Consider the following 24,150-nt stretch of genomic DNA (forward strand, 5'->3'; position numbering starts at 1 on the left):
CCAATGTTTTTGTGATCTGAGCCCATTTGAAAGACACCAGTTGATCTCATTCTTTCCTTTCAAGCTCCATCAGATTGGATGCAACAGTCTGTAGCCTGTCATCTTCAGATATTTTATTGGATTTAGATTAGGGGTTTTCTTCGGGACCATTAAAGATTTGTCCTGAAGCCACTCCTCTCTGTTTTCTTGGCTTTGTTTAATTGTGATGCCGAAAGATTAATTGTTTCTTGAATCCCAGGTCTCATGCACGCTGGAGCGGAATAAGATGTAGAGAGACCTAAAAAAAGAGGGTTTGTACTTGATCTGACATTTGCCAATTAAATTAATGTCTCACAAGCCTGAGACATCTTTGCTTAATTCAAATCAGATCAAGAGTGTTATCCGATGGATACACAATAAGTGAGGGGATAGTCAGTGACCTGGAGATTTCCTTTGTTTCTGTTGCTCAGTTTAAATAAAAGGAAAATGTAACCATGAACCATAATTTTATAGACATAGAGATGTGTTTACTAGGTGAGTCTGTGCTTAAGAGATAAAAAAAGAGAACTTTGAGACATTTCTCACATTGTGAAAGAAATTTTTCTGCTTTCTAAAAATGCTAAAACTGCCAGATGAAATCTTTGTTAATTTTTCTTATTGATGTTCATGTTGCTGAACTAATTGAAGCATAAATCTATAGATTAATTTAAACAATTAAGCCTTTTAATTTCTTCCTAAAGGACAGGATAAAGATTTATATTTATTCTAGTTGGAAACCCCCTAATCTTCGATGCTGTTATTTACACCACAGCTTGATCATGGGTTTGAAAATGGAGCATCTCCAAAATGTCTCTGTTGTGTTATATATCAATGGCTCTTTTGTCTACTGAGAGCAAATATTCTATTGCATCTTTTCATATGTTCATAGTGCATGTAAATATGTTTTAAGTTCAGGAATGTGACTCATGCCATGATGCTAAACTGTGTGCAACCAGAAAAAATGGTGCCATATCAGTGACTTTGGTTTTGATATTTGGTTTTTAAATAATTGAAACAACCTGCTCATCAAATTAAAAATAATTGAAAATACTTGGGAAATGTGAGCAGTAACTACTAGTTACTGCTGCTAATATCATTGTACCACAGTTTTTATAGTTGTGGCCTCTTTATTTGAGACACAGATTACATACGATACATACTCCTTTTACACAAAAACTATACAACATAACCCTATTTTACTCAGTTTCAAGTTAACAGAGCTCATTTTTTTAGTTCTAAAAACAACATTTATGAGTTGAATCAGATTTACTGTAGGAAACGTACCACAACACGGAGCACCACAGTTTTATCACTAATGGAGGTTATTTTAAAAGTTCTATATAGCAGGTGTGATAACCAGCCATCTGTACATTAGCAATCTGTAACAACTCCTACACCAAAAATAAGGAAATGCAGAAAGCAGAGTTATGATATAAAGACATTCCAAAAAACACAACATCAGTAGAAAAATTACACAGAAAAATATCAGGACTAAATTCTGTGATAGCTGGGGAATTTGCAAATTATATCATACTGAGCAGCAGTAATTCAGAAATTATAGAGTACAGTCCACATTATTGTCAGTGTTGACATGCACATTTAGTCATTATCTAACCAGTAAAGTAATTATTTTTGTCTTGGCAGACATCCTGATCATGGGACCTGTGAGTCTTCTCCCCTTCATTAGGAAACATCTGTCTGTGAGGTCAGTTTTACGTGGGAAGTTAGAAAAACACTCAATTGCATGAATCAAACCAGGTTCATGACTGCATTTTAGTTTGTGTTAGAACAGTCAGGTAGATTCTAAAGGTAGGTTCCGACATTTCCCTGGGATGAGTAGAGTCACAGGAGATTAGAAGATAAATAAAATATCAGTATAAAAACAACCTTATTCAATTCCAGATCCATAATGATGTATCTTACATTTCTGGACAATTTCCTATTTCTCTTTTCAATAATCTATTTACAACAACTTGCCCACAGGCCATCTGGACCAGTGTCTGACTTGTTTGACCTACATAACCAAAACCAGCTTCCAAATCTTGCAGAAACCGCCCCTGCACATTTCTTGAAGCCGCCTTCTTTCACACACCCTCTTATGAGTTGAGTCTCGGGCCCACCGCCAGGCGAACCCGTTCATGTGATCTTCTTACCTATCTCTTATCTTTCCTTCAGGCATTTGGACGTTTATCTGGGGGCATTTCCACACAGAGTCACAAGTAGAACATGATTTGACATCATTTAAGGAGCGTTCATAGTAGATTCTTCTCCTTTGTGCCAAACTCACCCTGGATGATTTATTAATAAATAGATCAAACATGTTCTAACTGCAGTCAAATAAACTTTCATCATTAGATTCAGTGCATCATTTTACACGACCTCTTTTTTTTTCTGATAATGAGCAAAATGTGGGGGGAACGTACCGAGGCCTGGGCAAGAAAATCATCATGCACCAGCTCTCATGTGGGAATTACTTCTCGATAACACAATCAAATTTATTTTATTTAAAGCCCTGCATGATAAAGCTTGTTTCAACAAACGCTGCTTTTTAATTGACTAATTACAATCTCCCCAGGAAACAGCTTCATGCATTATGCTGAGACTTTAGTTCAGTTTTTTTAAAGGGAGATGGCCCCCACAATGCACATTAACATTCAATTTAAATTTAATAAAGCAAGAAATGCAGCTCACAATATTAAACAACATATTTAATGCTAAACAATCAAAAGACAAATCACAGATTTCAACCATTACATTTAAAGACAAATCAGAAAAAAAAAAAACTTTTTTTTTTTTAACAAAAATACAGCATTGATCATTTAGGCTTCTATAATTTAGTCTACCTGCTCAGTCCAAGAGAGATCAATGTAAAAGATTCATTACTGGATTAACTGTCCAGATGTTTCACAGTGCATGAACCTGGGTAAGGAGTGGTGTAACGCAACAATAAATAAACCTGAAATAAAGCTAATCCATGATTTGATGTACAAAAGGGTCTCTAAGTACATTGTGGCGCATCAGCATCATTAGCCTCAGCTTAATTGAACTTTTGATGCAATGTAAATTCGCCAAAAACCTGATTTGGTGTTAGTTTCTTTCTGCGTGTCACACTCCTAAGCACCAAGAACATAGGACCAACTCCTGCAGGGTTTTACGCAGCTCCTGGCTGCGGTAGGCGTAGATGAGCGGGTCGATGAGCGAGTTACAGATGATAAGGATGAGGAAAAGGTTAAAGTTTCGGAAGAAACAGTTACACAAGGGGTTGTTGGGGCAGGTGAGGATGAGGATGAGGTGGAGGAAGAAAGGGCCCCAGCATATAATGAATACCCCGAGCAGAATGGTGAGAGTGATCGCTCCCTTCATGCTCGTGGATTGGCGTCTGTTTTTATGAAAAGCAACGATGCGCCGTGAATGGACGTGTGCTAGAAAGAACATGTGTAGGTACAACACGGCGTTAAAGACCAGGGTGGTGCAGAAGAAGGTCACCAGGCACACGATAACGGCGTCGTCGGTGTGGTACAGGATGAAGAGGATGCTGGAGGTGATGCTTGCCAGCCACACCACCACGATGATGGTGATGGCGCGCTGGGTGGTCATGATGCTGTGATAACGCAGCGCATAGAAGATGGTGATGTAGCGATCCGCAGCAATAGTGCACAGAAAGGAGAGTGAGGAAACCACGGAGCTGCAGATCATCACGTCAATGACATTGTCCAGGTGGAGAAGCATTCGTGGGTGCAGGTACAGCAGGCCGTGGTCGTTGAGAAGCATGAATATGGTCTCCACCACATTGCTGACACTGACCAGCATGTCGGACACGGCCAGGCAGCAGATGAAGTAGTACATGGGCGAGTGCAAGTTGCGGTTTTTGATGATGGCCATAATCACCAGGATGTTCTCCACCAGGCTGATGAGCCCCAGCGTCAGGAAGAGCTCCTGGGGGATGCGAATCTGCACACAGTTCAAATAGTTTCGCTCTCCGGTGGTGGAGTTCGTTTCGTTGTCATCCATAAAGTCATTTAACGGGCTGAACTCCACATGAAGAAGAGATGGATTGTGTTGGGACCTGTTGAACATCTCCATGTCTGACGCCTTTTTAATGATTCCTGATGGATTTCACTGCAGCGCAGCGTCAAAAGTTAATAAAGATGTTTCATCTGCACCTCGTCTGTAGCTCGGATGCTTCCACATCAGTTGTTGCAGCAGCACTTTGTCCTAAAGTCAGTATGAAATACAAAGCGACTCCTCCAAGCAGCTGTTGCTGAACCCATCAAGACAGCTTTTGTTAAATATCCAAAAATCGAGTTCTAATAACAGTTATGTTATTGTTAGTAGCCAATTATTTAGTTCAGCCATTAAATAAGTAATTCTTCACTGCTGATGGACAGATCCGGTCCGAGATGCCCGTGCGCGTAAAGATCTGTATCCCTCTCTGTGGCAATTTTCTTCCTTCCTGTGGATATAATCTGCCGAGCAAAAGAAAGATCCTCCTCCCTGTGAATGTAGAGTTTACAAAGCAAATCTCCCTGTATGGGTTCAGGCTGTTCTGATCATCCTGGTGACAGCACGTGTATCCTCGAGACCTGACGAGAAACTGAACATTTCCCAAAGTGATGCTGGATTCTGTAAGTCTTCAAGCGACTCCTCCTCTCACACCAACGTCACAAAGCAGGGCGGTGATGCTGTTCTGCCAAGTTTTTCATCTTTTACCTCCTTGAAATGTCTTTTCAAATAATGCTGTACCGTCTGTTATAACCTTTATTCGTGCACTTTTATGTTACATGTAAATATTAGCAGCATATTCTCCCTCTCAAATAATACGTTTACGCACAGCGCGCAACGCTTCATCCCTTCTCACAGATCCTTGCTCACGGACTAGATGTTCAAATCAGAGGAAAAGAAAAGAATCGGGTTTTCCAAATAATTAACTACAATATGCAGTGATAAATAAGGAGCATTGGCTTCTATAACGCGCAATTTCGTTCCATATTGGTAGCAGAGAGATCCGGTGCCAGAATCACAACACGGTCCGAGATCTGTTTAATAAAATCAGATTAAGGTCACGTTACGCTTCAAAAGTCTAAATCAGACAAATCAAAGGGACATCTTCAAAGGTTGTAGTCCATTTGGAACAAGACTCACTGGCTGTGTTTGTTTCCAAAGCCGCAGCAGGAGGAGAATATGAGTGTTTTCTACTAAAAGACAACATTACTGTTAAGGAACGTCCCCTCACTGTTACTGCTGAAGTCACACACTCCTGCTGTGAGTATTGTTGTTGACTCCTCGGCCTGGAAGTTAAGAAAAAACATAATATAATTGTCACTATCAGATCTATACATTTTAAATACAGTAGAGGATTACAGTACTTTATATGTTAATTATATTTTAAAGCATATACTTCAACTTGAATACCATTGTAGTACCACTACCTGTAGTGGAGTACTTCTTTTAGGCAACTATGTGCACCTTTGAGTATTGGGTTTGTGTACAGCTACCACCTCTACGCAATGTATAAATACTATAAAGAGATGTGCTTAACTGTCTTTCACCATAATCCAAAGACATGACAGCCAGTTTGAGCAGTAAATACTTTTATGAAAGATGCTCAAGTGATTAGTTAAAACTGGACTCAATGCAGCTGAAAAAATCCTGTCTTTTGATATTAAGGTCATGAAATCAGTGCTTAAATACATTTTTATTGGATTCCAAAATTTCTGTTGAGGTTTATGAGCAAGTAATGATGACACTTCGATTGATTTAGAGATGTGTTTTACATTCTCATATGGTAATGACTAATTGTGCAGCAGTGGTAACACTGGGGTTATGTCAGAGCCCCACACTTACCGTAGCTCTGTCTGAGGCACTGCTATGAAAGCCTTTCTATATTGCAGATGGATCACATGAGAAGTTCTCAACCTCGACCATAGCTCCAGGTGAATTAAGAACAATAACATCATTTGATCATCAAATACACTCACACACATCATGTGGCTCGCAGATTAATAAAGTTAGTGTATGGACAGCTGCAGTAGGTGTGCAGGACGATTTGTTTCAGCGTCTCCTGAGTTTATGTCCTCTATGTGACCGATTAGCACTTACGTTTGCTCAATCTGTTATCTATTTTTATGAAAAAGTTCAGCTTCAGCTCTGTGATAAAAAAAGATGCATAAAAATATGGGCTCTATTTAGTATTCTCATGTGATGTAATTTTGTCAGAGTTGAAGACAAAATGGGAAAGAGAGAACTATAAAAAAAATTAAAAAAAAAAGTGATGTAGGTTCAAAATTATTAATATTAAGTACAGTTACAGTAGGCCTATAGCCTCAGGTTTTAAGGGCAGTAAATCAGCCGTCATAAGTATCTGAATGAAAACAGAGGAAATATTAAAATCATTTGAAGCTAAACTGAGGAACCATCTTGCTGGAAAAATTACAGCCAATTCAACTAAAACTGAAATGTGAGGGTCAAACCGAGTGAGAGTGAGGAAGTATAAGAGCAAAGAAACAGCAGACATCCTGCAGTGTTACCGAATGGCTGGAAGCCCAAAAAAAAGGGACTGGATTTTCAGAGTGCAGTTTTCTAGTCAGTAAAATGATTATGTGACAGAAATGAATGCATTAACTAAGGTATTTCTTTTTGGACGTGACAGAAGAACAGATTCTTAGCATTGCGGCAGTTTGAATCAAATAATTAATAAAGGCCATGGAATGAGCTACGTCAGCTAAGGGTCCATCCATTAAGAGTTTCACATGGACTTTTACCGGATTTTCTTTACTTCACATTTTGTGTTTGTTTTGTTTTTTTTACACTGAAGTAAATTCTGTACATGTTGATTATGGTTCCAGCATCATCTCCAAAAGCTTTCATATTCTAAAGTCTTCTATAAGTAAACATGGTAAAAGGTTTATAGGCACATGACATGAACATGTGCTCCTACCAGCATAAACCCCAGATCGGGACGGGACAGTATTCCCCTTTTCAAAAACACACATCAGTTTGACTGGTGCCACATTATTTTTCCAGAATCAAGTGAAGTAACAAGTGTATTTAACAGAATTAATACCATTTTTATCGACTTCATACGAAGAACTGAAACCACGGGTATTAAGGGAATAAAAACTTTCTTTCTGATTCTGATAATGGATTATGAGCATCCAGTCTACATAAAAGCGCTTATTTCATAAAGCAGTCCACTGTTTGTGTTTGTGAACATGAAGAATTCTTAGAAAGCCAGAAACCAGAAGAGAAGCACCCAATATTGTTTTAGTGCTCCATTTACTCCTGCTTTAGTATTCTGAGTACTCCAAGTTCATCTCTTATCAATTATTATACATGTCATTAAATACTTTCTGAATTCTTAACATCATCGAAATTTTCTTTGTTTGTCTATTTGATTTCTCTTCATCAGTCCCATTCCTCTTCATCTCTGTACGGATTGTCCTCTCTCGGTGGCTCCTGAAACCTTATGTTTGCCAGCATGTCTCTCATCGCCACCATAAGACGATTCACTTCCTGGTTCAGTTCCTGACCAGCTCGAGCCACTTCCATGTCATCCTCCTGCCTCTGCCCTCCCTTAACCAGAAGAGAGACACAAATGAATGTACAAATGAGGAATCAATATAATTTTTATGTTAGCATTTGACTAAGATTTGACGGTCGCATCCTTGTTATATCTTATATACCTTATTTGAACATTTTTATATATTTTATAATTTAAGTGTATGTAGTAAGTTATTAACACAACACTCCCATTTAATAGTTGTAATTAGTAACATACTTCACCGTGATGATTTTGTAAATATGACGCACTGAATATTGAATTTATGTGTGCTGAAGAAAACTACTGAGGTAGTTATGTCGCTTTTAGACTTTTTTAACAGTCAACAGAGTTTTGCAGCATGCCTTCCTTGTTCATCTTAACTATATTTCTTTTATCCATATTGAATCTCTTCCTCTCCATAAATGCTTAACATGATCAGGGGGGGTGGAGCTGTCCTGTTAAGAACATGCCTTGGGCTAATCTATTTATAACAATATCCTAATCAAATACCAGCAAGCAATATACAGTAAAACTACTGCAATGTTGTCAAGCCTTAACTTACGAAACTCAGAGTTTAAATGTTGTAATTTTTGCAAAAAAGGGCACAAGTGAGTTAACACTGTGCGAGTCATCTCGTTCTGCATACGGTAAAACGTACCACAAAAGTTATGTGCAATTTAAGTCAGTCTGATAACACATCAGGCTCCTTTACACTTGGAAATGATAAAGTTACATCTCAGTGCCCTGTGCTACATCCAAATGGGGTTCAAATGTTCAAAGTCCAGCAAAAGACAACCTGTAAGCCCAAAGCAGAGTAACTGAGTGGAAGTAGCAATCATTCATTTGTTGCCGAGAACAATATGGACGAATACTTCCCGTAACAGTACCCGACATGAATCCATTAGTTAAGACACTCCACAGGTGATGACTGTGTTTTGCCTCAGTTTTCTTTTTAAAAAATGTTTTAAAATACAACATCGGCTGCGGGACTGGTTGCACATTGCAGCAATTTCTGTCCCTAAAAATAAAGATTAAAGGCACAGCAAAGGCAAGGACACAAATGACTTTGTGCTTCATGAATGTTGTTATTGTTTTGTCTTTCAGTGACAAACTGGGAAATGGTGAACGAAAATAACTGTAACATTGTCATATGCTTTCTTTGATAATTTTCATTTCTCATTGCCTTAGGGTAAACATGGGTATTTAGAGGAAATATTCCATCAGTCAAGGATGTGTGGTAAGATGCTTCCCAGATATTTAACCAGTTCAGATGTAGCAGCCCTGAAGGTTCCTGCTACTAAATGGGTGTGTCTGTAGATTATTTTAGTAACCGTTAAAGCTAAATTTAAATAGTGTGCTTCCAATTATTTATTTTTACAGTAACTTCCAGGACAACTCGTAGGAATGCACAACATTGAGAAGATCATTTTTATTGCATCAGTTCACTGCTTTGGAGTCAGTCAATTCATAGTGAATTAATGATAGACTCTGTGAACTCAGTTTTATTTGAATGTAGGGCCTACAGACATTAATCACATGATGCCCCCACATGCACGCGATGGGTTTCCTATTAGTGTTCTAGGACATTTTTTCCATTATTAAATATCTATGCAGCACTACCAGGATTTGTCTTGAGCTGATATTATTACAATTTGTTCTCTAGGTTGAGGAAGAACTTGCTGACATTCACTAATTAGAACTAAGATGCACAGCATAGTATAAATAACATAATTTTAGGGACATATTTGAGTTGGCTATCTGAAACAAGTAAAATATATTCTTTTATCCATGGACCCAGGCCTAGCTTTCCTGATCCATGTAGCTCACCTGAAGGTTGAAGTTTGGCAGCAAAGAGCGGAAAAACAGTGACAGTGTACTCTCATTGGATGCTCCAACACGCTGCCTATGTGCAGACACACAGATAAACATCTTATTAAAGGGATAAAGCAAACTGATGCTGTAAAAAAACAAACAAAAAAAACAGCAGGTGAATCTTTCTTGACTGTACAAAAATATCTGATGGGATCCTCCATTACCTCTGTGGTCGCGTATATGATATGACTGAGTCCAGTGGAGGCAGAGGGTCAAAGCTCATTACAGGTTGAGTTGTCACCTCCTGGGGATATCCAACAAAGAGACACATGACTTCAGTGTTCACGTCATTGCTCAGGCAGGATTCTGTTAGTAATGTACTACTCCAGATCAAGTCAAGTTTTACCAGCCTTAGTACATCAGACCTTTAGAGGTTATTATAGTCCCGTGGCTTATAAGGGCATTTAGACAAAAATTACATAAGAAAATGTATATTCAGCCACTTTAAGACTCAGAGTAAATCTTTAAAATCTTGTAAAAGGCCATGACAGATTTTGAGTGGACATGGTGCATAATGTCATATTTTTAGTGTGGCTAATAGTTGTTTCTTACCAGAGGCAGACTTGAGGTGGCTCCCTTGATCTCAGAGAGGAGGACGTGGCGGTGGATGTTTCTTGGTGCACTCTGATACCGTTGTTTTCTCCTAGAACAGAGTGATGAAGGTGAAGACTTGAAAATAATGTTGAAGTAAACTAATGTTAAAGACATCAGTACATCAGTACTTCTCATTGAGAGAGAAATTCCTATCATAACACAAGTCCCTAAAGTTCCCAAATAGTAATTGCTCTACACAGTTACAACATTAACCGCCTGTCTCAAATTATGTAGGTTGAAAAGCTGCAGCACGTCTAATTTTTGATCAGCCAAAAAGGACACGTTTCACACTTTTCAGATCTCTGCACTGACTTCCTGTAGCTGCCCACATCAGGTTCAAAGCCCTGACCGTTGCCTACAAAGTGGTCAACTCAACAGCCCCGGCTTACCAATCCCTCGTATCCACTGCGCTCTGCAACCAAACAACGCCTTGTGGTGCTCTCACTTCACCTCAAAGATCCCAGACAAACCTTTTAGCTCTGTGGTTTAACGACCTGTCTGTACACTCTGCTGCCTCACTCTCAACTTTCAAAAACTTGCTGAAAACAGATCTCTGCACTTAAATTTTTCTCTTCACAAAATAAAAAGCTTGCACTTTTACACCATGAAACTGAAACAGTTCTTTCTAGAGCACTTTACTTTAAAGTTTGTCTTGTTATACATTTGCTTTGTACCTCACTTGTAAGTCGCTTTGGATAAAAGCGTCTGCTAAATAACTAGATATAAATGTAAATGTCTTTGGCCAGGTGCCCAGTAAGCAGAAAATTGTGATGCATTTATGTTACCATAGCTCTTCTGTGGTATCAGACTTTTGGTAGGTACTAACTACTGCCCCTTGGGAACACCCCGCAATACCTGCTGCTTTAGAGATGCCATGACACAGTTATCTAGCAACATCGCAACATGACCCTTGTCAAAGTCACTCAGATCCACACTTGTACAACACACTACTAACTTATCCTCCTTTTGACAGGTTCCATTGTAATAATAAAAAATTACGTTATTCACTTCCAACCGAAAGTATTTTTAATGTTGTGTGTATTTGTTTGCGTGTTGCTTGTTTAGTTTGCTTAACTGTCATTAATAAATGTCTCTATTACTAAGAAAACAAAGTTTGGCATAAATATGACAAGTGAAGCTAATCACTGGGATCTTACTTGTTCTGGCAGTCCTCAACTATAGGGTCTTTGGCATCAACGCGGCGAAGCACCTCTTTCACAGAGTCTTCCAACCAAAGCATTACTGCTGCTTCCCTCCACAGGTTGTAAGTCCTCCCCACATACAGAGTTATCAGTTCAGCCAGGGCTGGGAGCTGCCTAGAGACAGAGAACAACAGAAATATGTAATGGCTAGTAACAGAAAAGAAACAGAAATATTTAATGGTTAGTAACAGAAAAGAGACACAAAATGAGGATAAAAACAATGTACTTGTCACAGTTAATGGTTATACAATACTGAATGATAAATAACAGCATGAAATAGTAATATAATACAAGTTCAATTTCATGGCAATAAATGCTGGATTATGCATAAAACAAAGGCAGCAAACATTACCCTATCTGACTCTTCGGGCCAAAGAAGGCATGTGAGGAGACTGTGGAATCTGGCTGCACAGTGCACAGGTCCAATAAAGGCATTAATACTGCAGGAGACAGGTGTAGAGCAACACAGGTTCAATTAAGTCAGGCCATATTCAATATAAATAAGCGAGTGAAGAGTAATCATTTCTAAATAGTAATTTCCTAGTAGTGGTGCCTTTGCCTATCTGACCTCCAGGAAACATGATGAGTGCGTCCTGCAGCAGCTGATCAGCTTTACGTCTTAGTTTTTCACTTTCCTCAGGATCCATATCTTCCTGCTGACTGAGGTGGAAATAGCAAAGTGCAGTGGAGAATGAAAAGTTTGGCAGCTGGGACAGATTTCTGTGTTCCTGAAAAACACACACACAACAAAGGTCTGTGAAGATTTTCTGTCATCCAACTGATTGATATTCCAAAAGTGCTGTTGCCGCTGTGCAGCCCCTTTGGGATAACACATATAAAACATTTCTGTATCAGACTGAAAGGTTGACTTCAGCTTAAAGATCAGATGTAAATACATGTGCACATGGCACACTTTACCTCCCAGTCCTGATATAACTGGAGGAGAGACTGGTACTCTCTGGAACGCAGCGTCAAGAAATCAATGAGCAGGAGCATGCAAAGTGGGTCAGAGTCTGGGTCCAAGCTAATATAAAAAACAAACAAACAAAACAGACAAAACACAAGCAAATGATTAGTATAGGCACCTGACCAAAGAGCAGGACCACATAACTAAATGCAAGTACAATTAATGTCTCATCCCCTGGAACATAAAAAACAAATACTTAAAGTCTTAGAAACACTGCTCTGTCTTTTTATGGTTGAGATTCACCTTTAGTTCAAACGTTTCCACTTTTTGTGTGAAATAAGCTGCACATCAGAAACCTAAAAAAACATAGCATCTAACACTCACTGATCTGCTATTTTGCTTCCACTGTAAAATTTGAAGCTTGAGCTACAGATGAGCTGGAGAACTATAGAGTCGTGTTGTTTCCAATGTGATGTGCACAAACAGCTACTGACAGTTCTAGTTTCCTTCAAATCCCAGCACAATGTAATCAATGGTATCAGAGCATGTGTGACAATAACCAAATGTAATTTGTAATTTGGAAAGAAAAATACATAAAAAATGTATTATTATTGTTCTCATTCATTAAAACAGCATATTTAGAGTGTTAATCACATCAAAGACTATGTAAGACATCTCTTTAAACTGTGAAGTTTCTGTTCTCCATCACGTTGGCATTTTAATCAAACTGTGATTTATTCACTACTGGTTGGAGAGGGACAGTCATCAGCTTTTATTCCCACACTGCTGCTTTACAAAAGAACATAGCTGCCATGAAGTCAGGAAGTCGGAATTTGATGAAAAACATAGATAAGGATCAACTATTATATGGTGTAAACCTCAAGGGATGGCAGAAGAATGATGGCAGTAGTGTGTGAGAAAACAGCCTTCTTAGTGTGTGTAAAGCCTTATGTAAGTGGTATCTTAAAGAGAATGACAAGGAGGGGGTGGCAGGTAGGTTTAAACACCTACACTAACCGTTTCTGGATTTTAATTTCTTGGCCAAATGTATTCATTTACATTAGCCTGCATTTCATAATGTCACTTTTATACAGAATAATGCATTTGCATGTCTTCAAAAGCACGCTCAACAAAACAGCACACATTAGAAACTCAAAAGACCCTGCCTGAAACACTTGTTCAGTTGTTTTTCATTTTATAAATAATTTCAAGCAACAACTTTGATCACTATCGGCGGTCACACTCACCACACTCTACACAGAATAAAAGGTGATATAATCATGTCCTACAACAGACAAGATGTTATATGTTATGTCCCTCTCGCTGTGCCGGAACGTCATTACCATCGGCAGAATTCAAATCTAATAGTTGGGTTAACGCCGTTAGAAGAATATCTTCCAAGTCTGATGACTGTTCTCTGTGGTTACTTTATTCAGGGAAATAAGAGTTGTTTTTGTTTAGCGAGCAAGCCATGTGATCATATGTAATACGTCTCAATGTGATGTTAAATAAAGAAACTAAAGACATAACAGAGAGGAAATCTTTTTGTAGAAAACGAAAGAACAAAGTTCACAGGTTAGTAATGAACAGAACAAGACTATGCACTGTAATGCCTCTAACTGAGGTGAAAGCTATGATTGTGGTGAAGATTTGTTATAATGTAAAATTTACTGTTTCTCTACAGCATATTTTTCCCAGGGTGCAAGCTTTTCTCTTTGTACCTCAATATCAGTTTGCAGTACTCCAACGCCGTCCGTGGGCATCCTCTCTTCTCCAGGAACATCATGTGCTTGTAAAGGGTGAGATAAAATGCCCTGAAAACAAAGATTAGCTTATTGAATCTCTAAACTGCAAAGTCTTTAAAAGAAAACTGTAGTTGCAAAACAATAATCTGAAATCCAACTGGTGCCTCACAAAAGAGAGGCGTCTTTTAAAAGCCAAAAGAAACAGAGAAAAAGAAAAACAAACCTGTTTTCTGGCCTTAGATAATCAAGCCTGCTGGTACCTGAAGTCAGACTGAATAAAGGGTGAAAAGCACACTCGAAGCTGTACAAGGCCCTCTCTGGAAAACAAAAAGGAATTATTAATAGTTTAAATTAATAATTTTCATTTATATCCACAACATCAAAAATTATAACTCATCAGCTGAGGAAAGAGTACACAGTACTGTGTACAGTATATAGTATAATTTATGGAAAGCAGTGGTAATACAGTTGTAGTTGTGGCAATTGTAAACACAACTATTCATACCCAAGTCATACTGCTCTGTTTCATGGTACACTGGTGGCATCAATTTAGCCACGTTAGAAAACACATATTGCTAAATTATTAATCCACTCTTCAAGTGAGCATTTAGTAGATGCATCTTTGAATTAGCTTTGGTAGATATTAGATGTTTGGTTTATGCCAAACAGTGTCTAGTCTGATGGCCAAAAATCCAATTTGGCTCTCTTCAGACCATAAAACCTTCTTTGAGTTTAGTTCATAGTCTCCTACAGATCTTCTGGTAAAGTCTCATTTTTAAAATGAGCTTTTTCGACATGGTGGGAGACTCATGTGATCTCTGCTGTGTCATGCCATGACGCCCACACACTCTAGACATGTGCCCCTGAATGCTTGTCCAGACCTGATTTTTCCAATACTGAGTTTATACATGGAAATGGTTAAAAAAAAAACATGTGATCTTCACCAATGAGGTCCTGGGCCATCTCCTGATCCTCTTGTATTCGACAGACATCAGAGAGCTGCAGCAAAGAATCAATGTGGTAGGGGTTAAGCTGTAGCAAGGCCTATAAAAAAAAAAAGAAAAGAGAAAAGTCAAATGAATGAAGACGGAATATGGAAAATGCATAAAAAACAAGTCGGAGACTTGACCTACAGACGTAGGTCTAACTCTTATACAAGAATTTGTTCACAGTAATCATGTACTTAGACCATCTGTGCTAGTTTAGATATGTCACATGCACACACAGGTAACCCATAATGTATTCAAATCCATCACTGCATGTGGAAATACAAGACTCTCCAGGTTGATTTAATAAAGTCACCGTATAGTCACATGTTGATGTGACTACCATCAAGTCTAAACATTTTACTATATGCTCTCTTTTGGCTGTTTTGTGAAAATAATAATTTCATTACTTTCAGAACTTTTCAAGGTTGGATTAAGTCACAGTGTTGAAAGAATTTTTACTAAAGAAAAAATATATTTTATCTCCAGTTAGCAGAATGGTTTCATGCCCTCTCACATACTGAAAGGACTCTGTGTCATTTATCCCTCTCTGCTTCTCTGGATTACTGATTGTTTTACATGTTCATGGCAACTTCCATATTAAAGAGATCTGATTAGAATCATTACTCCAAACGAACTAAGTGACACTAGAATAGCAGAGGACAAGCTTTTTTACCACAATGTTGTTGGGATCCATGGACTCAACAGCATCCAGGAACTTGAACTGTATTTGTTGATAGTCCCGGTTGTGCTCAAAGGTGAAGTAATGAACACCATCCTTCGTCTGTAGTAAGGTCATTGAGATTCCTGGAGAAATATCAAGCAAAGTTAAAAAGAAAAGAAAGAAAAACACAAAATGAAAGACGACAGGTGGATTTATGCTGAAGATACATTTAACAAGCATTTAATTTACCTTATCTTACCTACAGTATCAAATAATTATTTTATTGCTAAACAAACATTATTTTAACAAAAAAGGGAGTATTTGTTTGCAGTTTGTTTTTAGTCCTGGGGGACTAAAGAACAGAATGAATCAAAGGAGAGCTTTGTAAAAAAGATAAAATAGAAAATTGGAAATACTAGACAATCGTTTTTGAGATATCAGCCCTTGACAAGAGTTTGTGAAGCCCACCCTCTAGCTGAGTTGCTCACATAAGCCCCCTATAAACTGCCTATTCAAGGCGGCTTTACAGCACCAACACGCCCCTTCCCTGTGCTATATAAAAGGTACCAAGCCGGCGTGGGGGGTCCTTTGAGCCACCTCGAGAGGTATCGAGAGGTGTCAGAATCGAGGCGAGTTCTCCCCACAGCCTGTGTCAGGTGTTAGTGGGTAAGGGATGTGAAAATTTGGTGATGTTTTATTGTGGGACCAAATTCTGTGGTTGATCCACTGGAGGAGAAACGCTGTTTATGACATGATTTGAACTCAACCAGAGTTCTCATACATTGTGTTTAGCACATTATTGTTTCCTGTTACATTCGGCTTTGTTAAAGCAAAGTGTTAAAGAGATGAGACAGAACTGCAGAATTGGGGATACTCACAGCACTGCTATGACGTGCAGTTGCAAGAAAAAGTATGTGAGCCCTTTGGGATTACGTGGAGTTTTGCATGAATTGGTCATAAAATGTGCTCTGATCTTCTTCCAGGTGCTCTTTTGCAAATTTCAAATGTGCTGCAATATTTTTTTTGGACAGCAATGGCTTCCTCCGTGGTGTCCTCCCATGTACTCCCTTCTTCTTTAATGTTTTCCTTATTGTAGATGTGTCAACAAAAATGTTAGCATGTGCAAAAGATTTCTGTAAGTCTTTAGCTGACACTCTGATCCTTCTTTACCTCGGTAAGCATTCTGTGCTGTGCTCTTGGGAGAGTAGCAACAGTGCTGAACTTTCTCCATTTGTAGACAGTGTGTCTTATCGTGGACACATGAACATCAAGGCTTTTGGAGATACTTTTGTAACCCTTTCCAGGTCTTCTGAGAGTTCTTTTCTGCGAGGCATGGTTCACATCAGGTAGTGCTTCTTGAAACCAGTAAACCCAAAACCGGTGTGTGTTTTTAAAGGGCAGGACAGCTTTCAGCAACACATCCAATATCATCACACTGATTGGACTCAAGGTTGGCTCCAATTAGCTCTTGGAAAAGTCATTAGTTTATCATTAGTAGTTTAGCTACTTTTTTTTTACATATTATTGTTCAATAAAAACATGAAAACATATAATATTTGTGTACTATTATTTTCAGCAGACTGTGTTTTTCTAAGATGAAGATCAGAGCACATTTTATGACCAACTCATGCAAAACTCCACGTAATCTCAAAGGGTTCACATACTTTTTCTTGCAACTGGTAGTTGTATGAAGGCAGCAGAGAAACTTGCTCAGTTATTTGGTGATATAAGCCAACCAGTTGTGTATTATTATGATTTATTGGTTGTATGTTATGATTAACCACACCCCATATATATCTATAAATTACTGTAAGGAAAAGCCTACCTGGGCGGCTGAAGCGAGGCCAGCTGTCCTTGGGACTGGTCATCCAGGTGGTACGGTGAAACTGTCTGTTTCTCTGTCGAGGTCTGTCAAGAAAAGAAAAACAGTAACCACAAAATTATACTATAAACATATGGAGGGACATTTAATTCCAAATAGTCTCGGACATTTTCCCTTTACCTCTGATCCCCGAGAACAGCTCGAGCGCCAAAATATCTCTTAAGCTCTGTCTCTGCGTTGAGATTCCTAATAAATTAAAGCAGAAAATGACACAATATGAAACAATGTGGGCCAATTGAGAAAGTACACTTCAAGGGAAACATAACAATAATAACACTTTTTTCCCAGTTTTTTTAAAGTGACATAGTAGCTAAAGACAGTTTTCCCATTTAAGTGGACAGTGAATTTTACCAGGGGGTAAAAAGATTCTTACTATACTGTTGCATTGTCTAAAACAGAAGCCTGCCTAACATCACGTGCCTTGCTACCAACAAAGGTGATTTGCCTTTGACAGTTAATTGACATGACCTGCTCTGACATCATCATTTGGTCTGTGGCAATGATCTCCAAAAGAATTTCTTAACTTCTGTGAACCAAGTGCCACCACATGGTTACAATTAGTAATGACACATACAGTATGTACTGTATGTTACAATAACTGAGTACAGTTACTTAGGGCTGCAAAAATCAGATCTGAACCTGTTTATTTTGACTACACAGAGATTAGTGTCCTCACCTATGCTCCACATGTAGTACTGATCTTCTGTCAGATCCTCCGCAATCCACATTTTGCAAACTCAGACCATTGGGCTGCTCCAGATTCTCCAGCAATAAATCTATGTTATCATCTGGTATGGCCTCCTTAAACCAGAGAGTGAAAAGTCATTAAAAAACAGTATGAGTGATCTTGGTGAGATAATAAGTAGCTGTTATCCAACTGACACAAATAGCTACAGTTATATAAAGATATCTATATGTTGCGTGTCTTTATGTTTTACAGCTGTCCTGTCACAACGATGTAGATTCCCATCTTAAAAAATGTACCTGTCCACTCTCTGATGTCACTTTGGTCTTCTTCTTTTTCTTTTTCTTTTTAACTCTGTCTGTGGGTAAAGACTGTTTAAGAAAAGAGATTTACAATTTAATATATAGAATGATGTACATTTACTTCAGCACAATATTTACGTCATAACAACCGAGAAAGATCCTTTTCACTTTATCTTTACCTTTGAGGATGCTTCCTTTTCCTTTTGATCTGGTTTCCCAGTCTCTCTGTTGTCGTTTTTTTCTGTGCCATTTGTTTTATTTCCACCTGGTTTCTCTGCATCTTCATCAGGTGAGTTTTTTTCTGTCTCGTTGTCTGCATCGCATATCTAGTAAAATAGGGGCCAAAAATGTATCTTATTTTGTTACTTTTTAATGTAAACAGCTTACTGGTGTAATGAATAACACAAACTATATCATATATATTAATATTAACCAGTACAACTAAAAAATGATTGTCCTGATTTACAGTGATCCTTTGCTTTATGAAACAAAACAGCGCCATTGTATGACTCAACATGAAAGTCCAATGTCTAATTGAAGTTTTATAATTAAACAAGTGTTTTAACATACTTTCAATTCAGATATGCCTTAAACAGGACATAGGCTAATCTCAATCAAACTTAGTATCAATTAGACTTTATTTGTTTTGAACACTCACAGCCACATATATGCAAAATTACTTTTAAAGTTAATGGATAAATTAATTTACCTTTAGTGTACACACGCACACAACTTCTACTTTTACTGTAATACATATTTATTTGCAATCATATTAATCAACATTGTGCTTCTTTGCACATGTCCACTACATAGAGAATCTTAGTAATCTAAGTCCTCTTACACTGGTTTGTCTATGTTAATATAATGTTTTTAATGTCTGACGTATAATGTTTCTGCTAAACACAGTGTGCCGGTTATACACTTTTTGTTAGTGTTTCTTTAATTTGTTGCTGTTTTCTACTTTGCAGTGATTTTCTGAAGTTCTACGCTTATTTTGTGCAAATCGTAACCTAGCCATACTTCAGCGGGCCCCATCAGAGCTAACAGCTGTGGTAACTTAAATTGTGAAGCTAAGAACTGAGCTAACGCTACACGGCTAGCATATGTTAGCAACAGAAAGCTCGGTGTACACATTTACCAGGACACTAACGTTACGTAAAAGTAGCTAACATGTAACTGGAGAACTGTATCATCAACTTACCAGCTCGTAGATGTTGCTGAAGTTCTTCTGAGCCTTGTTTTTCTTTGCCTTTCTGCTGCTGCCCTTCCTGTTCGACGGGGGAGAAACATTAGCCGTGTCCGGCTGGTCCTCCTCAGCCTCAGCCTCAGCCTCAGCCTGCTCCTCCGGGCTGTCACCTACAGCTAGATCCCCGAGGTCCAAGGCCTCCTGACCCCGCTGTTTCCCTCTGAGCCTTCGCAGAGCTCGGGTAGACATTGTCCACTGTTGACGGTTCACATACACGTCATTAATCGCGATTAAAACTTGTTTTAGTTAGATGACAGACAGCTCATACACTAGAGTCAGAGCTGTTGGCTTCTTCTTCTTCTTCTTCTTCTTCTGATTCTTCTTCTTCTTCTGAATGTCCCACCTGTCCAGAGCACATGACTGCCCTCTACAGGACGCGTGAACACACATAATTTGTGAGCTCATGCATATTTCATTTGTTTACAGGAATAGTGCAAACTCATCACATCACTGTAAATGCACTTGTGTCCAAATATCATCTTCAGGGTCCAATATTAAATAATAAAATAACACAGTATGCAAAATCAGAGAATTCAAATGAAATCCAACATTAACCAGCTAATGTATCAGAGTGCAAGGACATAACTGTAATGAGGTTAGGGGATTAGTATTTTATTATTATCATTACCACAAATGTTGATAGAAAGGCTTAAACAACAAATAAATAGTAAATAGTAAAAATATAAAAAACACAAAACTCAGAGCCTCCTTCCAGATAGCATTTTTTTTTTTTTTTAAAAGGAAGATACCAAGTGAAAATAACCTCTAATGATATAAAGAACTTTTTTGAAGTTGGGCTTTGTAAATTGAAATGACTGATTACTAACAGCAGTTAAACTAACAGTGTGCTAGCCTCCATTAGTTTAACCCTTTCTCTCCGATTCAGTGAGAGACAGATGTTGTAGGTTGTTAATAAATATCACTTAACAAGTATTTAGAAACTGATTCAATCTGGGAATTGTGCTGTATGAACACAAATCATTTACAAAAAAATGAGACCATTATGTGCTTGGTGTTGCCCATTTCTTCACTGTTTGTAGTTATTGAACACAACAGGAGGTGGCAGCATTAACATGAAACTGCAGGAACAGGCACCTTCTTAAAAGAGCTCAACATTACAAAATGGAAAATACAAGCAATTTAAATGGCATCATATTTTATTGATTAGAGGTAACATGACTGTGCATGAGACACTACAGGAAATTAACTAATAAGAAAATGTCCAGACATTTACCTGCAATAATAATAATGCATATCCATTGGTGTGTGCTCAAACTGTGTGTTACAGCAACTCAAACTAAAATGAGGAAGTACTATTGTACCTCTAGTTTCCACACAGACTCCAGCTGCTTAACAGGTCAACTGTGACCACCAAAAAGAAAAAAATGACACTAATGTGCAGAAAACCTGTCTGACAACTAGTAGTTAAGTCAGATGTGTTAACTTTACATTTTTCCATCATAAGCCAACAATGGATGGAAACAAAGAAAAGAAACACTCTCACAAGAAAGGGAAATCCTGCTGTATTGAAATCCAGTGTATTTGCGAAAGGAGGAAGTTGCAAATGTCATTACTTAAAATAGGTTTCAAAAGGAAACATGTAGAGACATGTGTAATGACCTAAGACAGGCAAGGATTCACCACAAATGGTTTATTTACAAGGCACTCAGAAAAAAAACAGTGCAGTACCATGTAGTCTTAAAGTATGAAAGTATTGTATTTGAATTCAATTACACAAAGTGTAAATATAGTATGTACTAAAATATATTGTAAGAGCTAGCATGAAAATAAAATACAGTGGATGCAAAACAACTTAAAAGTGATGGTTGGAGCAGGACAGGTTTGCATATTTATCACAGCAGTGAAAATACTGTCATACAGTTTTTTGACTTGACAACATTTACATTTGGTTGCCACCTTGTAGTATAGTATTTGATTGATCTCTTGTGGCATACTTGTTTTGTTCAAAAGTAAAATATGAAAATCACGTTATTCATCTTCTCTTGTTTTCTCTCTGTTCAAGATGTTTCTTTGCAGGTTGAGGTATGACGGCGTGGACCCAACACATCCAGGCACCAGCTTCATTAAGTTTCAGAATAATATTAATTTGTCTGCAATCGGAGAATCTGGTATTCATCCCACTTTGACTGTTTGTGATGGGCCTAGATGTACAGAACGTCTCAGGCAGGCAGGAGAAGACATACATGAGATGGGGCACTGGAACTGGTTACTCGTCAGTAACAGGAACAGGGTTGTCATAAGCTGCTCCCTCCACGTCATCCACACGTTTCCTGCGCATCTCTGGAGGAGGTCTTGGAGGTGGGTTCTGTGGAGGATTCTTGATGCTTTCTGGAACTGGCTTTCGGGTCTCCTTCTTTGGAAGAATGGGTTCCCAGTGCTCGCCTCGTATAGCTGCCTAGAACAGCAAGGAGATGGCACGGATAGTGGGCAAGAAATAGTTGGCTAAAGTAAAATCAAGCTGAGCTTGATTGCTAAAATAATAGCAATAATGGCATGATGACTCTTACTCTGTAGTTACAGTTAATTGCACTGCTATATTTAGATAAACAATAATGCCTGGAAAGCTTTATTACTTTCATTGCCGGGTTGAAAAGATTTAGTCACACCCCTGACAGGTCAGATTTCCAAATTACAGGGTTATGACATAACTGAAGTACCAGTAATGAAACAGTCTCTTCCTTGTTACCGTCTCCTTGTTCCATTAACTGATTGCTTCCTGCTTCAGTTGACAACTGCATCAAGGTTAACAACATTTAAGCTGCTAGACACAAGTTTAATATGCCAAACTTACTGCGAGGTAGATGAGGCTGGCAATACCAAGGCAAACACATCCAAGGACAGTAGCAAGCATAAAACCACCAGGTACACAAATTCTAAAAAAGATGGGAATGAAATAAAGGATTAAAGACTGCGAATGAGAGGAGTGCAGTTTAAAAAGGGAAATTATAGCAAACTCACGCAGCGTGTAAAAATGCTCTGACATAGTAGTTCCTTGTCAATGGCCCAAAGGCTTTTACACACACAGTGAAGCAGTACTGGCCCCTAAGGAAAAACAAGAGACAGGGACAGACAATAAGGCAATCATCAGAGCCATATGTTGTAAAAACATTAATTTATCCAACATCACTTACGTTCTCGCCACACTTGTGCCCTTGGCCCTCCTGCTCCTGGGATACTCAAGTAGACATACAAACACTCCAGCTGCACTAGTTTATCTGTCAAGGCTTTTTCCAGTCACAGGGTTTACTAAATCACACAATACCTCTGATGAGGCATTATGTGATGCTGAACAAGTTCAGCAGGAAAATAATGGATGAATGAACTCTTTGTTTCTGGCATAAAGGAGAATATATGCACAGAATGGTAAGAATGCCAGCTGTAAAAACTACAAGTGCCATGCTGTCACCACTTTAAAATAACATGTTTCTCGTATGTAAATGGAGACAGGAACAAGCCGTCAAGCCATGTTATGATATGATATAAGGCCAGGTGTCACTGTTGATAACTTATCACATACTACTTTCATGCTGATGAATTTACACATACTGCTTTTGTACATAAAGGGTATGACATTAAAGCTAAACACAGAGTGGTAATTTTACTGGGGATAGTTTTGGTAGAGGAATCTTGCATACATAATAAGACATATTCATATGTTGAAGAATTCAACAAAATGGATGCTGAACATTTTCACAAAAAGCTAACAAAAAAGTCAGATTAACCTTTATAGTTTTAGTTTATGAAAATGCAAAGGATACACTGAGTAAGCGGCAAATGGCCAGCCCCTGAACTGTCCAGCAACCCCCACAACACCTCCAGTGAGGAGAACTGAAAGGAGGAAACAGGAAGATAAAATGAGTGTACGTTTTATGTCTTCACACAGAGACAGACTCATGCTAAATTTGAAAGGACTTTAAAATGAGTTAAATTTCTTATTAGAAGCAAAACTGAATTAATTCAATTAAAAAACAATTAAAAGGACTGAAGTGAATTATGATGCTGTAATGACTAACATTTACTCTATAAACCCTCTGGAAAATAAAGTTTATGACATAATTTCCTATAAAATATTCTTTTTGAATTAATCTGTTTATGCTGGATATTAATTTCAGTTAACATCATCTAGTTTTAATCTTTAGAAGGATTTTTATACTTACTGAGCCCCGAAGCCAGAGCCTGCTCATTGGCCCACATCGCCCACTCTATTTGCCCCATTGCGATCAGCTAAACAACCTCTCTGCAGACAGGGCGACTGGAGCACACAGCTGTACAACCTCGAACACCTCTACAAGGAAGAAACTATATTTTCGAGAAGAGAGGTGTGTAAATATTAACGCCGGGGGGCGGGGCTTACGATGGGCGAGCGCCGCTTCATTCGTCATTTCCGAGAAGTGCAGCGAGCAAAAGGAGGAGCTACACACCTGAGGTCAGCTGCGACAGGTGAATAATAACATGTAAACCTCGCTGGTTGAAGTCTAAAGATATC

The 24,150-nt window shown here is 38.4% G+C and overlaps 3 protein-coding genes across 3 annotated transcripts; all 3 read right to left on the reverse strand.

The window, feature by feature from the left end:
- Positions 1-2,836: 2,836 nt before the first annotated feature.
- On the reverse strand, positions 2,837-4,793 carry mc1r (melanocortin 1 receptor). Its single transcript, XM_026378420.1, has one exon. It carries the CDS (start codon positions 4,099-4,101, stop codon positions 3,124-3,126), a length of 978 nt encoding a protein of 325 aa, XP_026234205.1. The 5' UTR covers positions 4,102-4,793; the 3' UTR covers positions 2,837-3,123.
- A 168-nt stretch (positions 4,794-4,961) lies between these two features.
- Positions 4,962-19,962, reverse strand: tcf25 (transcription factor 25 (basic helix-loop-helix)). Its single transcript, XM_026378419.1, has 19 exons — positions 19,599-19,962; positions 18,577-18,723; positions 18,395-18,466; positions 18,087-18,211; positions 17,531-17,596; positions 17,354-17,436; positions 15,541-15,671; positions 14,823-14,922; positions 14,102-14,195; positions 13,855-13,947; positions 12,145-12,250; positions 11,795-11,954; positions 11,579-11,666; positions 11,182-11,340; positions 9,983-10,073; positions 9,595-9,674; positions 9,386-9,461; positions 5,161-7,590; positions 4,962-5,054 (listed from the first exon to the last, which is right to left on the reverse strand). Exons 1-18 carry the CDS (start codon positions 19,830-19,832, stop codon positions 7,423-7,425), a joined length of 2,073 nt encoding a protein of 690 aa, XP_026234204.1. The 5' UTR covers positions 19,833-19,962; the 3' UTR covers positions 4,962-5,054; positions 5,161-7,422.
- A 1,312-nt stretch (positions 19,963-21,274) lies between these two features.
- Positions 21,275-23,961, reverse strand: LOC113174935 (cytochrome b-245 light chain). Its single transcript, XM_026379150.1, has 6 exons — positions 23,822-23,961; positions 23,423-23,492; positions 22,796-22,870; positions 22,623-22,706; positions 22,456-22,537; positions 21,275-22,059 (listed from the first exon to the last, which is right to left on the reverse strand). The coding sequence occupies exons 1-6, from the start codon at positions 23,877-23,879 to the stop codon at positions 21,871-21,873; spliced, it is 558 nt and encodes a 185-aa protein (XP_026234935.1). The 5' UTR covers positions 23,880-23,961; the 3' UTR covers positions 21,275-21,870.
- Positions 23,962-24,150: the final 189 nt, after the last annotated feature.

This window comes from Anabas testudineus, chromosome 3, assembly GCF_900324465.2.
Source record: "Anabas testudineus chromosome 3, fAnaTes1.2, whole genome shotgun sequence".
In the NCBI taxonomy this organism is placed as follows: domain Eukaryota; kingdom Metazoa; phylum Chordata; class Actinopteri; order Anabantiformes; family Anabantidae; genus Anabas; species Anabas testudineus.

Excerpts from the sequence above, each read along its gene's own strand:
- mc1r (XM_026378420.1), bottom strand. The coding sequence starts at position 4,101 with ATGGAGATGTTCAACAGGTCCCAACACAATCCATCTCTTCTTCATGTG.
- tcf25 (XM_026378419.1), bottom strand. The coding sequence starts at position 19,832 with ATGTCTACCCGAGCTCTGCGAAGGCTCAGAGGGAAACAGCGGGGTCAG. Across the intron at positions 18,467-18,576 it reads AAAAGGAAGCATCCTCAAAG|TCTTTACCCACAGACAGAGT; the intron begins GTAAAGATAAAG and ends TTTCTTAAACAG. Across the intron at positions 7,591-9,385 it reads TGCCAAACTTCAACCTTCAG|GGAGGGCAGAGGCAGGAGGA; the intron begins GTGAGCTACATG and ends CTTCTGGTTAAG.
- LOC113174935 (XM_026379150.1), bottom strand. The coding sequence starts at position 23,879 with ATGGGGCAAATAGAGTGGGCGATGTGGGCCAATGAGCAGGCTCTGGCT. Across the intron at positions 22,707-22,795 it reads GGCACAAGTGTGGCGAGAAC|GGGCCAGTACTGCTTCACTG; the intron begins GTAAGTGATGTT and ends GTTTTTCCTTAG. Across the intron at positions 22,538-22,622 it reads AGAGCATTTTTACACGCTGC|AATTTGTGTACCTGGTGGTT; the intron begins GTGAGTTTGCTA and ends CATCTTTTTTAG.